The sequence below is a fragment of the Phoxinus phoxinus genome (genome assembly GCF_949152265.1).
Source record: "Phoxinus phoxinus genome assembly, chromosome: 19".
Lineage (NCBI taxonomy): Eukaryota > Metazoa > Chordata > Actinopteri > Cypriniformes > Leuciscidae > Phoxinus > Phoxinus phoxinus.
The window spans coordinates 17,384,935-17,400,364 of NC_136894.1; the positions used below are offsets into that span (position 1 = coordinate 17,384,935).

General features: G+C 44.0%; 1 protein-coding gene across 1 annotated transcript; it reads left to right on the top strand.

Annotated features, from left to right (window-relative positions):
• Positions 1 to 12,155: 12,155 nt before the first annotated feature.
• Positions 12,156 to 15,059, top strand: LOC306987068 (uncharacterized protein). The gene is made up of 3 exons (XM_079591033.1): positions 12,156 to 13,270; positions 13,406 to 13,591; positions 14,620 to 15,059. The coding sequence occupies exons 1-3, from the start codon at positions 12,958 to 12,960 to the stop codon at positions 14,670 to 14,672; spliced, it is 552 nt and encodes a 183-aa protein (XP_079447159.1). The 5' UTR covers positions 12,156 to 12,957; the 3' UTR covers positions 14,673 to 15,059.
• The last annotated feature ends 371 nt before the right edge of the window (positions 15,060 to 15,430 follow it).

The following is a 15,430-nucleotide window of genomic DNA, read 5'->3' on the forward strand; positions in this document are numbered from 1 at the left end:
GGCGCCTGGGTGTACTTGCTCCACAACAGCCACCTCCCACATTAGAACTAGTGGCGATTCATGTCTCACGAGGGGACAGTGGTCCCAGAGAATTGGAGGACAATTTAACAGTTTTCATATGGCAATCCACACAAAGTTGTGTACATAGACATGTAAATAAAAATGACTGATTCTGAATCTTTGTCCAAAATATTTTTTTATTTAGAAATATACTGTGAAAGACATGTAGGCAGCTGGGATGAAAAGTGGTAAGAAGAACTTTTACAATGGTAACAAACTATTTACAATTGGATAATAAATTGTACTATGCAGCAAATATTGTAAAAAAATACGCTAGGCGGCTCACCCTGAAGCCGGTGTACTGCCCTCTGGGGTCAGGGAAAGTGTCCCTTATCCGACAAACACAGCAGCTGGGTATTACTACTCTGCCCACACCCAGGCGGTCATGCTGCCACAACACAAACTGCCTATAGGCTGTATGTCTGAACTGGCGCTGTTCCATCCCAGGTTCAGCATTATCAACCAGTGCAAATATGCCCTGGCCAGCCGCAACACACCCTCATCTAAAATATAAAAGTCAATGTAGGCCATCTTGCTTATGCATTGCTGTGGATGTTGCCGGCAGCATTTCCTCTCCAGGTCTGTGTTCATCTCCCGGCAGTTTCCACAGACACACCAGTGGAGTCCAGCTGGTTCAGGGTCAGGACGCAGGGGCACCTCCAGAAATGACGGAACGTCGAACATCACCCCCGGGGACCTGGTTATCACTCTCTCCAAGACCTGGTCCTTCTGTGAGGTGTCTAGTGAATGAAGTGTATCCTAAAACACAAAATAATCTGTATAATTACACAGGTCTTTGAACTAAATAAAAAGGCATCTCTGGTCTTGTTACACTATTTGACAAACCTTGATTTCATTGATGCATCTTTCCTGAAGATCCTGCAGTCTCCTCTCTTCTTCAGCATCCAGTCTAGCACCCCTCCTCCTAGAAACTCTGGGGGTTCTCTGTCTGACCAGCCTTGAAGTTGTAGGCCTACCAACAATGGCCTGAGCAGTGTACTCAGACGAGGCTGAGGTTGACGTTGATTCCTGCAATATCACAAAACAGTTGACAATATCTCACTTACTTTACAGATATTAGTTGAATTACGATGGCCTACACTTTTATTTTATGTCACTAAGTCAACGCGTCTGATAATAGGCAATAAACATGTTGCACATCATGATCGAGCTAGAAACAAACGTTCTGATGCTTTTGTCACAGGTCGGGGCGGGCCAAGCCAGACTGCACCCACCCCTGAAAACCGGGAACCACCTCGAGGAACGGGTCAAGGACCAGACAGACAAGGGAATAAAAATAATGACAGTACTTTATTATATTAAAATTGGTCAATTGGAATAAGTCCTAATTAAAACTTCTTCTTGCCGCCAGGGCAGTTCACGCGTCTCTGGACCTCCTGGGATGGGAGGAGGGGAACGATACTGACGGGCCGGGGGCTCGTTGAAGGGGGCTCAGGGGAGGTCCTCGCGCCGTCCAGGTAGGTCACTCGGTAGGTACTTCTCCACGGGACTCAAGCGGGGGTCGGGGTCATACGAACCCCATTCGGACTGGAACCAGGTAGGTATGCAAGTGTGGGGGCGGGCGAGTCACTGGAACGATATGGCAAGGTTTAACTGTTCGACAGTATATATGTGCCCCTCTCACAGCGTTCCCTGTGATTGCCCCACACCTGCTGTCACTCAGGCAATTGGCCTCGCTGCCATGGCAACAAATTCATAGTGCATTCGCCAGTTCTTGGTCCCGTTCAGGTTTTTTTTGTCACCCCGTGACACTTTCTTAGACAAGCAAAGGTAAACCGTCATTCTACCAGATAAACTTATAGACCTTGCTAATATAACTTCAGACAAATATTAGCCTGCAATATATATTTTTTCATGCTCATGCCCACTCTCCCAAAAAAAGAAAAACACGAAAGCCTCGTTCATATCGTTCGGTCCCGGTAAAATGAAGCATGCATGACAACACAATAATAAATAAATAAAAATCGCCATCAGTTGAAAGTTTAAAGAAAATATTGCTTTACTTACCTCGGTAGACATAACTGGTTTTGAAATAGCCGCTTCCTCTACTCTGGGTTGACAGCTGATCAGCTGTTGCTCGTGGCCAGGGGGGAGGAACAACAGTTCCTTTTTACGACAGTGTGTTTGAAAGTGTCACAGGTCGGGGGGGTCGACTAAGGTCTACACCCTCCCCTTTGACTAGTACCACTGAGGAGCAGACCAGAAACCAGCAGACAAGGTATTAAAAAGTAAACGAGCTTTATTTTACTTAAAAGCAATTTGAAATCCTAATTTAAAATCTTCTCCTTCTTCTGGGTTCTCGGTGGGCGCTGGGGGAATGGCCACAACCCAACTGCGTGGGCACCTCGAGTCCGAAGGGAACATACGCTGGACAGCAGGTAGGTACCCCAGGTACAGTTGGCTCTTCCTGTATAACAATGCAGCGGGCTTACGGCTTTGGGAGGGGCGTCGACTGGACAACAGGTAAGGACTCCGGGTACAGCTGGCCTTGCCAGCATAGCAGTACAGCGGGCTTACGGCTGTGAAAGGGGCGTCGACTGGACAGCAGGTAAGGACTCCAGGTACAGTTGGCTCTTCCTGGATAACAGTGCAGCGGGCTTACGGCTGTGAGAGGGGCATCGACTGGACAACAGGTAAGGACTCCGGGTACAGCTGGCCTTGCCAGCATAGCAGTACAGCGGGCTTACGGCTGTGAAAGGGGCGTCGACTGGACAGCAGGTAAGGACTCCAGGTACAGTTGGCTCTTCCTGTATAACAGTACAGCGGGCTTACGGCTGTGAGAGGGGTGTCGACTGGACAGCAGGTAAGGACTCCAGGTACAGTTGGCTCTTCCTGTAAAGTGCAGTGGGCTTACGGCTGTGAGAGGGGCGTCGACTGGACAACAGGTAAGGACTCTGGGTACAGCTGGCCTTGCCAGCATAGCAGTACAGCGGGCTTACGGCTGTGAGAGGGGCGTCGACTGGACAGCAGGTAAGGATTCCAGGTACAGTTGGCTCTTCCTGTATGTTACGTGTTTAAAGATGTAAAAGGGGATGATTACATAACATTTATGTGAGACACTGTTGCTGTGTGTGGATGCAGGAAAGACAACCAAGAAACATGAATTAAACGTTAAAAAAAAACGTTTATTCTCGGTGAATGAAAGTTAGAGACATGTTCATTTGAATCAAGTAACAGAATTGTTAGAGTAAAAGTATTGTACAAAAAAATAAGGAAAATCAAGAGTGTCGCCAAATTATTGAAATAAGCAAAACATAACTGATATCTAATTTTAGCCGTAGGCCTACCACCTAAACTAACTAACACAATAAAAGATAGAAACAAAACCGAGTTCTTCAGCGGGTACGCCGCCTTAACTAAACTATACTGAATAAAAACAAAAGTACAATAGTGGCGAACACTCAACGCTTAACTAACACAATGATTCCTACCTCCCGTCCTATTTCGCGATAGGTGAAACTCAGTGCTCTAGATTAGCTAGGCATCTCTCAAGGTGTATCAAAACTCAGGCAGAAGTGCTTACTCAAATCAACAACAATAGAGGTAATAACATGAAAAGTGATAGTGGTTTTGACAACGTGCTCGGAACACGCAAGTTGGATGAGATCTGGCGAGGATCTGTCTTCATTTGTTGTGAATGGGCCTTTTAAACCCATGGCACAGCAGTGGATTGGAGGAACAGATGATGACGCGCCCACAATGACGACACGTGCCCGCAAACAGCCAATGCCCGGTCACCACCTGAAATCAATGAAGGGAGACAGAACAGAAACACACACACACAAATACACGGGGAACGTAACACTTCCCCCCCAAAAAAAGAAAAAACATCAAAACATGAATTCACGAGTTCACACTTACAAATAAGTCAGATGGAATAAATGGTATGCATATTTGGCGTGCTGTCCGAGGAGAGGGTATTCGGCCCGAACCCAGAGTACTCCCCCCGTATTGCTGGTTTAGGAAGTAACCAGGCGAGTGTGAGGAGATGGGGTGGTGGATGGATGCTGAAAAACTGTCGAGGAACGTTGGTGAGTCAAATGAGTATGTATATAGGTCTCCACTCATGCTGATTGGATAGAAATGTTGATTACTGATTGTTGACAGCTGGTTGGAATGATGTGATAATTGGATCAATTATTTGAACCTGCTCCTCCCGAACTTTGTTTATAAAACATCATCAAAAGAGCATGTTTTTTTTTCTTTCATTCTAATGTTTCGGAGCACACCAGCTTAAACTCTTGACAAAGCATCCGCAATTATATTCTCCACACCTTTCTTGTGTTTGATCTCTAAATTGTAGCCTTGTACCATCAAAGACCAACGCATCAGCCTCTGATTCTGATTGTACATGCGACCTAAAAACACTAAAGGATTGTGATCCGTGAACACAATCACAGGCAGATAAGTTGAGCTCACATAAACATCAAAGTACTGTAAAGCCAGTAATAAGGCCAATGTTTCTTTCTCGATTGTAGAGTAGTTCAATTGGTGTTTATTGAACTTACGTGAAAAGTAACATACTGGATGGTCAATACCAGAAACGTCTTCTTGCACCAGGACTGCCCCCGCACCAACAGAGCTTGCGTCAATCTCGAGCTTGAAAGTTCGTTCAAAATCAGGAGCTGATAAAACGGGCGCACTGCACAACAAAGTTTTGATGTTATCAAAAGCATTCTGACATTCGTCATTCCAGAGAAAAGTGCGTGATGGACTAAAGAGTGACGTTAAAGGATTGGCCACAGTTGAAAAATTCTTGCAGAAACTCCGATAATAACCGGCCATTCCTAAGAATCTGCGAAGTTCTTTGCGCGTAGCAGGAACAGGAAAATCAGCAATTGCAGTTACTTTTGCCTCCATGGGTCGGACTTGACCTTGACCCACTTCTTTGCCCTAGTAAGTAACCGTAGCTTGACCAAACTCACACTTCGCCAAGTTTAACGTCAGTGAAGCTTTCTTGAGGCGCTCAAACACCTCTCTTATCGTTGACACATGTGCAGACCAAGTAGGCGAGTAAATCACGAGATCATCTAAATATGCGTTACAGTTACGGACACCTGCAAGCACGATGTTAATAAGCCGCTGGAATGTCGCTGGTGCGTTGCGCATCCCGAACGCCATTACGCAATATTGCAGAAAATCATCTTGGGTCACAAAAGCAGAAATATCGGAGGCACGCAATGTTAGCGGCACCTGCCAGTAACCCTTCAGTAAATCCAATTTACTGACAAATTTAGCGAACCCCAGGTTGTCCACACAGTCCTCCATACGAGGTAATGGAAAGCAGTCAGGAACAGTTACGGAGTTTACCTTTCGGTAATCTGTGCAGAATCTAGCAGAGCCATCACTCTTAGACACGAGTAGACAAGGTGAGCTCCAGGGACTAAAACTCTGTTTCGCTAAACCGTGTTCACACAAGTAGTCAACTTCAGTCTTGATTACAGAACGTTTAAAAACATTCGTTCTGTAAGCATGTTGCTTAATAGGAACAGCATTACCCACGTCGATGTCATGTTCTAAAATCGTAGTGCGAGAGGGAACGTCATTAAATAACGAAGGAAAGTCAAAAATGATTTCTTTCACATCATTACTCTGAGACTCGGACAGATGAGACAGGTGAGAATTCAAATCAGCCAGTACTTCAGAATTCTTCAACCTGGCGCACTGCTGATACGTGTGTCGTATCAAAACTCCATCATCTTCCTTGTCGTGTGTAGAAGTAAAATCAAACGACTCACACGTAAGCGCAGCAGCACAAGATATATTCGTTACAGTTACAGTTAGGTCAAGAAAATATGATCATATAACACCAATTTTATCATCTCTACACTGGTTACCTATTAAGTTCCGTATCAATTACAAAGTATTGTTACTGACCTATAAAGCCCTAAATGGTTTAGCTCCTGTGTATTTAAGAGATCTTCTATCGCCATACAATCCATCGCGCTCTTTAAGATCGCTAAATTCGAGGCTTCTGGTCGTACCTAGGATATCTAAGTCCACTAAAGGAGGGAGGGTGTTTTCACATCTAGCTCCTAAACTCTGGAATAGCCTTCCTGATATTGTCCGAGGCTCAGACTCGCTCTCCCAGTTTAAAACTAGATTAAAGACGCATCTTTTTAGCCAAGCATTCACATGATGCATCTCATACCTTTTATACTACAGTTAAATCAGATCAAATGCATTCATATTATGAACAGCAGCTACGCTAATTATTTCCCATCTGCCTTTTTTGTTGTTATCTCGGGACGCCTGTCCCGAGATAACTCAAATAGAGTTCGTCAGCTCCAGTTATGTATCCAGCCTCTCATGGAGACTTCAGATGCCCCAACGCCTGTGATGAGACGACTCGACGCCTCTGAAGAGACGACCCAACGCCGGCGATATGTTATGCCCTAAATTTTATGATTAACTAACTGTATTTTTGTATGTATATTTTTTAAATGCATTTTCTGTAAAGCTGCTTTGAAACAATATGTATTGTGAAAAGCGCTATACAAATAAACTTGAATTGAATTGAATTGAATATTCGACTCATTTTCTTTCAGAACATCTTGCAATGACTCTCGAACAAGATACGCCTTCAGCATATTTACATGACATACGCGAGATTTCTTCCGGCGATCTGGAGTACGAATCACATAATCAGTGTCACTCATTTTCCTAAGCACTTCATATGGACCTGAAAAGCGTGCAGATAAAGCAGAACCAAGGACAGGCAATAAAACGAGCACCTGATTTCCTTCCTTAAAATGACGTTGAATGGTTTTACGATCGTATTTACTCTTCATCGTCGCTTGAGCGTGCAATAATGAATCTCGTGCCATAGTACAAGCTTTGTGCAATCGCTCACGAAATTTGCTCACATAGTCCAACACTGTGGTTTTAACACTCGATTCGTGACCTAAAATACTCTCTTTAAGCATCTTTAACGGACCCCTGACAGTATGCCCGAAAACAAGATCAGCAGGACTAAATCCTAAACTGTCTTGTACCGCTTCTCTAGCAGCAAACAAAACTAACGGTATGCCCTCGTCCCAGTCTTTACCTGTGTCCATACAGTATCGACGCAACATCACTTTCATGGTCTGATGGAACCGTTCCAAAGAACCTTGAGACTCAGGATGATAGGCACTTGAAATTCTGTGAGAAATATTCAAAGTCTTTAACACTTGTGTAAAAATCGTTGAAAAAATGTTCGTACCCTGATCAGACTGCACAATCTTCGGTAGACCAAACATTGAGAAGAATTTTACGAGCACGCTGCTGATCACCGGTGCCGTAATCTTCCTCAGTGGAATCGCCTCCGGAAAACGCGTCACTGTACACATTATTGTAAGCAAATATTGATTACCAGATTTTGATTTAGGTAACGGTCCAACACAGTCTACAATAACGTGCTCAAAAGGCTCTCCCATCACTGGTATAGGAAACAGCGGTGCGCGCGGAATCACCTGGTTCGGCTTACCCGAAAATTGACAGGTCGTACAGGTTCTACAAAATTTGGCTACATCAGCCTTCATTCTGGGCCAAAAGAAATGTCTCAACGTTCGATGGTATGTTTTCTTAATGCCTAAGTGACCAGACAAATCATGATCATGAGCGAGTGAAAGTACTAAGTGTCTATAACACATCGGAATGACAATTTGGGTCACAGAAGACCATTCTGAATCACTCGCAACGTCAGCACACCATCAACGCATCAGTAACCCGTTCTGCATGTAATAAGCGTTTCTCTTCTTCTGCGCCTCTTCCACGGAAATGACAGAAGAAAAACATTTACGCAGAGAAAAATCCTCTTTTTGGGCTGCGATAATTTTCTCACTAGTGACTTCTAATTTCAAATCATCTGATTTCAGAAAAATGACTGCGCCATCTGGCTTACCTGCATCAGGCATCAGAGCATCGTTTACAAACATTGGTGCTATGAAAGTGGAGGATAAATCATCAGCATCAGCGAACTTACGAGCCTGCGCTCGCGTCACAGCACAAACAGGAAAAACCTCCGGGAATTTCTCGGACATTTCATCAGTGTCATCGGACAAAATAGGTTTATCACAAACCTCTAATAGCGGCACAATTTTACCACCTGCAATATCATTACCGAGAATGAAGTTCACTCCATGCACTGGTAAACTATCACGAACTCCAACTTTCACAAGGCCTGAAACCAAATCTGACTTCAGGTGAATCTGATGCAAAGGAACTTTCATAGTGCTCATCTCAAGACCACGTACTAACACATGACTTCCACAAAAAGTACGTTCAGAAAACGGTAACGCGTCAGCTACTATAAACGATTGCATCGCCCCGGTATCACGCAACATAGTAACTCTGACTGGATCAGGAGCATGTTCACTGACAGATAAAAATCCTTCCATCAGGAAAGGTTGATAACTAACATCTAAGACATCACAGTTCTCATTATCTGTGCGATCAACAGTTTTCACTTTTAGTACTGACACCTTGCTCTTTGCGCTTTAAAAGCCAGACATTCAGCAATAAGGTGTCCCGGTTTGCGACAGTAAAAACATTCTCTGCCTTCCTTAGCTTTTGAAACATTTTTCGAACGCCACTGATCTTTCAAAACAGCAGGAACATGCGAAACGTTTTCAGTCTGAGCAAGAGTAAAAACACTCTTGTGCGTAAGCGCAAACTCATCCGCACAAACAGACGCCTGTGACACTGATGTCACCTTCTGCTTGTTTAGATAGACAACGATACGATCAGGAATACAACTTTGAAACTCCTCTAACAAAACCAACTCACGGAGAGCATTAAAATCTGCTAATTTATTTGATGTGCACCACCGGTCAAACAAACTCTTCTCCCTAGCGAACTCAACGAACGTCTGATTTGAAACTTTTTTGTGATTCCTAAATCGCTGTCTGTACGCCTCCGGTACGAGCTCATAAGCCCTCAAAATTGCCGTTTTAATAACGTCATAATCTAAGCTATCCTGTAAAGATAGGGCAGCACATACTTCCTGAGCTTTTCCCGTCAATTTACATTGAAGCAGTAACGGCCACACATCTCTAGGCCAGTTAAGCATAGAAGCAACTCGTTCAAATACATTAAAGTATGAGTCAACCTCAGCCTCTCTGAACTGTGGAACAAGAGAAATGTGTTTACTCACATCAAACGTCGGACTCGCACCCGCCGCGACAGCTGCGCAGATTGAGCAGCTGATACAGGAAGTATAGGCGGAACCGGTGTCTCTCTGGCTATTCTTAGGTCCAACTCACGCAACCTTACTTGCGTGTCCGCCTCTATTTCCAGACGACGGATGTGGAGTTGCATATCTAACTTAGCTCTACGGTCCTCTGCCCTCTCGCGCTCTTCCCGTTGGACTTTCGCCAAACGTACTCTGAGACGCGACTCATCTCCCGCTACAGACGGAGAAGAAGGTTCAAAGGGCGGCAAGACTGCTTTGGCATCAGAACCCTCCGCCTCATCAGTCCCACTCGCTTCCTCCTCACCTAAAGGACCAGCTCCAGAGCCCAGAATCTCCTCAGATTTATCAGCCGGTTCCAACACCTCCAACTTCCTTAGCTCCTGCACTAAAATATTTTTAATCTCTCGCTTAAGCTGCTGTCTAGGAACTCTAATTTGGTAATGTTCTGCAACTCTCAATAAATCATCTTTCCTACACTTACCTAATTGTTCGACCGTAGGTGCACTCACAAAACTATCCAGATCGCAATCAGCCATTCTGACTAAACTCACCACCACCAATGCTAGAATCCACAGAAGCCTCTTAAGATCTTTCATTCAGACAATACCTCCTTCAAGGTTATTCCAACCCACACACAAGCAACAGCGCTCACAAACTCATCCCAAGGAAATAAGATATCCCTTTTAAGGAATATCCCACCGCTGCCACCACCAAATGTTACTTGTTTAAAGATGTAAAAGGGGATGATTACATAACATTTATGTGAGACACTATTGCTGTGTGTGGATGCAGGAAAGACAACCAAGAAACATGAATTACACGTAAAAAAAAAAACGTTTATTCTCTGTGAATGAAAGTTAGAGACATGTTCATTTGAATCAAGTAACAGATTCGTTAGAGTAAAAGTAATGTACAAAAAAATAAGGAAAATCAAGAGTGTCGCCAAATTATTGAAATAAGCAAAACATAACTGAAATCTAATTTTAGCCGTACCTACTAAACTAACTAACACAATAAAAGATAGAAACAAAACCGAGTTCTTCAGCGGGTACGCCGCCTTAACTAAACTATACAGAATAAAAACAAAAGTACAATAGTGGTGAACACTCCACGCTTAACTAACACAATGATTCCTACCTCCCGTCCTATTTCGCGATAGGTGAAACTCAGTGCTCTAGATTAGCTAGGCATCTCTCAAGGTGTATCAAAACTCAGGCAGAAGTGGTCACTCAAATCAACAACAATAGAGGTAATAACATGAAAAGTGATAGTGGTTTTGACAACGTGCTCGGAACACGCAAGTTGGATGAGATCTGGCGAGGATCTGTCTTCATTTGTTGTGAATGGGCCTTTTAACCCTTTAGGCGCCAGAGGTTTTTTCCTAAAACGTTTGATTTTGACATCTTAATTTCAAAAGGCTATTCACCTTATTCCGGAAGTAGCACTGGGTGGCGCCATCCGCGTAATCTCACTTCCTGTTTTAGCTACTTAGCGCTTTGTTTGCCCTGGTCAAATCTGTTATCAGTCTTAGTTTAATTTAATTGCCTTCTAATTTATTTAAAGAAATTAGAGATGGCCAGTGTTAACTGTGCAGTCCGTGGCTGCCATAACAGCTGGAGAAAAAGAAATTTGACGCTGTCTCAGCTTTGTTATGAGCATCAAAAGAAGAGATCTGAATGTTGTGGGCCAGCATTTACTCTGCACCGACCCCCGGTCAAGGAAGAGGACAGGCGTGCGTGGCTTAAGGCGCTGAATTTAAAGAACCCGCCGAAGTTTCCTTTTGTCTGTTCCTATCACTTTGTAGACGGTAAACCTACTCCTGAACATCCATACCCCGAGAAATGGTTAGGCTACGTCGCGCCTCTGAAGAGACCTCGCCGGGTGCTAGTAAGAAACACAAGTAAGTTGACATGATGAATAAGTTGTTTGACAAGACTCTCCGCCTGATCCTGTTTGTGTATGTTTAGTGCAATAGACATTATTTATTGGGCTATCAAGACATTTAACAAAGATCATGTCATGTTCTTTAATTTGTTAAAATATGTAAAGTAATGTGATTGGTTCTATGTAACACTTTGTGAAATTATGAAAACCAGAGGTGTGCAGTACTGCGTTAGCTAGCTATATTTACAAAGTTTCTTTACTTTTAATGTAATTGAGTATTTTTAACAGTCTGTTATAAACGTTTTTGTTTAACTAAAAGCTTTATTTTAACAATATGAAACATTTCTTCTTCCAAAATTATTTAATTATTTCTTAGTTTTGTAAATTTAAGATCAGACTTTTCATTTGAATTGCATGATTTTTTTTTGTACAAATTGTCAAACGGATGTAGCGTTCACAATTTCTCTAATTTGAGTACATTATATTTACTTGAACCCCTACTGTTGTATTGAAGTAACTTTAACTTTACTTAAATATATAGATGTCACCAATGTTGTACTATTTTTGTTTCCTCAGCTGCATCTGCCACCTGTGCTGTGGAAGACAATAATCATGAGGAAGAAACCCCTTGGCTTCCTCCTGACCACGACTACGCAGGGAGTCCTACCCCATTATTAGACCAGCCACTTAAGCACGATAAGGCAACACAGTGCTCGGGTCCCCCCGAACTGAACAAACAACTTCTCCGCTCTGATCACCTCAGCCTTCTGTACACAGGCTTGAATTTGGAAACCTTTTCTTTTTTAGCTGATCAGCTGACAAAGGATTACATAAATGCTTTTCAGATGGATGCTCGTGATCAGGTGTTTATGTCACTGATGAAGCTGCGGCTGAATTTGCTGCAGGATCACCTTGCTGAAATATTTCATGTCTCACAGTCACAAGTCAGCAAGATTACATCATTGTGGTACGACATCATGGAGGAGAAGATGAGGACTTATTGATGAGGACGCGCACGTGGCATTTGTTTGTGTCGTGACTTTTGAGTTTCGCGTGGCTAAACAGTGGGCGTGGCCATAAGCCAGTTAAGCATTTAAAAACAGCTAGTCAATAGAAGTTGTCAGAAGAAGCAGTTGAACAGCAAGAGAAGACATCTGTGTGTGAGTGTTTACTTTTCTCAGTCGATTTTAGCGCGGTTCTTTGTTGCTAGGAAACTTTGTGTTTGTTTGCTGTGTTTTACTCTGGTAAAACGCACGCGCACGTGGCATTTGTTTGTGTCGTGACTTTTGAGTTTCGCGTGGCTAAACAGTGGGCGTGGCCATAAGCCAGTTAAGCATTTAAAAACAGCTAGTCAATAGAAGTTGTCAGAAGAAGCAGTTGAACAGCAAGAGAAGACATCTGTGTGTGAGTGTTTACTTTTCTCAGTCGATTTTAGCGCGGTTCTTTGTTGCTAGGAAACTTTGTGTTTGTTTGCTGTGTTTTACTCTGGTAAAACGCACGCGCACGTGGCATTTGTTTGTGTCGTGACTTTTGAGTTTCGCGTGGCTAAACAGTGGGCGTGGCCAGCTGTATTAAACAATCAGGTATTAGGCGTGTATAAATAGGCTTAGTGCTCCGCGGCAGCGGTCGCGGCGGCGTGAAGCCCTCATCGTGTGAAGACCGAAGAGTGTAAAGACCAACGACTCTACCTGTGCGACTCCACCGAGCAAGGACACCGGCAAAGCACTTGAGTAGTAATTTCTCATTATTTGTTTTATCGTTTCCTCTCTTTTCTAATCAACTTTCACCTGATCTTTCTATTTGTGAGCTCTTACACCATGTGTCTTCTAATCCCTACTATTACTAACATGCGTAAATCCAATGCCACACGTCAGAGGCATTCCAATCCTAACAACCTGCGTACCCTTCCAATGTCTTCTAGTACAATTTTTTCTTTTCCTATTGCTCTCTGGAATTGCCAATCTGCAGTAAACAAAGCTGATTTCATTACATCTATTTCTAGTCATTTAGGTCTCAGCCTTCTGGCCCTGACTGAGACCTGGATCAGACCAGAGGACACTGCCACATTGGCTGCCCTCTCCACTAAATTCACTTTCTCACACACCCCTCGTCTGACTGGAAGGGGTGGAGGTACTGGTCTGCTCATCTCAAACGATTGGAAATTTAATAATCTACCACCCATGTGTAACAGCTCATTTGAATCACATTCTATTACCATCACTAGTCCTATTAAAATCCATTGTGTAGTTGTATATCGTCCCCCAGGTCAGCTTGGCAGTTTCTTAGAAGAGCTCGATGTACTACTCTCATCCTTCCCCGAGGATGGTACTCCTCTCATAGTTCTTGGAGACTTCAACATCCACCTTGAAAAACCTCAAGCTGCTGATTTCCACACTCTGCTTGCCTCATTCGACCTCAAACTAGTATCTACTACAGCTACTCATAAATCAGGTAACAAACTGGACCTTATTTACACACGCTACTGCTCCACTGACCATACTCTAGTCACTCCACTGCACACCTCAGATCACTTCCTCCTCACTCTCAATCTCAATCTGCCCCAGAACACAACACACACTCCTCCACAGGTCACCTTTCGGCGTAACCTACGCTCACTCTCACCCTCTTGCCTATCCTCTTTGGTCTCATCCACACTTCCTCCTCCAGACCAGCTCTCAGCACTAGATACTAACAATGCAACTGATACTCTTTTCTCCACTTTAACATCCTGCTTGGACAACTTCTGCCCTCTCTCCACCAGGCCAGCCCGCGCCACTCCCTCTGCCCCCTGGTTATCTGATGTTCTTCGTGAACATCGTTCGAAACTCAGGGGTGCAGAGAGGAAGTGGCGCAAATCCAAAGATCCTACTGACCTTGGTCTTTATCAATCCCTCCTCTCTTCCTTCTCTGCTAACATATCTACTGCTAAAACTACTTACTATCACAACAAAATTAACAATTCTTCTGACTCTCGCAAGCTCTTCAAAACCTTCTCCTCTCTTCTTAACCCTCCTCCTCCTCCTCCTTCGTCAACCCTAACAGCTGACGATTTTGCAACATTCTTCATAAATAAAACAACCACCATCAGCGGACAATTTACCAATCCACAAACTAACACACACATTTTGGCAGCTAACACACAGACTCTACCCTCATTCTCCTTGCTTTCAGAGACAGAAGTCTCAAAACTCCTTCTTTCCAGTCGACCTACTACCTGTCCGCTCGACCCTATTCCCACTAACCTACTTCAAGCTATTTCTTCCTCTGTTGTACCCGCACTCACACACATCATAAACGCCTCTCTTCACACTGGCACATTTCCCACAGCATTCAAGCAGGCTCGGGTTACCCCACTGCTTAAGAAACCCACTCTAAATCCAGCACATCTAGAAAACTACAGACCGGTATCCCTCCTTCCATTTGTCGCAAAGACACTTGAACGAGTCGTTTTCAACCAGATCTCCTCCTTTCTTACGCAGAACAACCTCTTGGACAACAATCAGTCTGGCTTCAAAAGCGGACACTCAACTGAGACTGCTCTGCTCTCAGTAATCGAAGCACTAAGACTTGCAAGAGCCGCTTCCAAATCCTCAGTTCTCATCCTGCTGGATCTGTCTGCTGCCTTTGACACAGTTAACCACCAGATCCTCCTGTCAATCCTAAAGAGGAAGGGCATCTCGGGAACTGCACTCCTGTGGTTCAAGTCTTACCTCTCAGGTAGGTCCTTTAGGGTGTCGTGGAGGGGTGAGGTGTCTAAAACCCTACATCTAGCTACTGGTGTGCCTCAGGGCTCAGTGCTTGGACCACTTCTCTTCTCCATCTACATGACATCACTAGGATCTGTGATTCAGAAACATGGCTTTTCCTACCACTGCTACGCTGATGACACACAACTCTACCTCTCATTCCAGCCTGATGATCCGACGGTAGCCACTCGCATCTCAGCCTGCCTGACAGACATCTCTGGCTGGATGAAGGACCACCACCTTCAACTAAACCTTGCGAAGACAGAGCTACTTGTAATCCCGGCTAACCCAGCACTTAATCACAACTTCACCATCCAGCTAGGCTCTTCATCCATAACTCCATCAAGATCAGCCAGGAACCTTGGAGTTGTAATTGATGACCAATTGAATTTCACAGACCACATTGCTAGCACTGCCCGGTCATGCAGATTTTCCTTGTACAACATCAGAAGGATCAGGCCCTTCCTATCAGAGCATGCTACACAACTCCTTGTTCAGGCGCTTGTTCTATCCAGACTGGACTATTGTAATGCTCTCCTGGCTG

What these genes read in the sequence shown, in the direction of transcription:
- LOC306987068 (XM_079591033.1), top strand. Translation starts at nt 12,958, where the DNA reads ATGTGTCTTCTAATCCCTACTATTACTAACATGCGTAAATCCAATGCC. An exon ending in TCTGACTGGAAGGGGTGGAG is followed by an intron (nt 13,271 to 13,405) that starts GTACTGGTCTGC and finishes ATCGTCCCCCAG; the next exon opens with GTCAGCTTGGCAGTTTCTTA. An exon ending in TACAGCTACTCATAAATCAG is followed by an intron (nt 13,592 to 14,619) that starts GTAACAAACTGG and finishes TTTCTTACGCAG; the next exon opens with AACAACCTCTTGGACAACAA.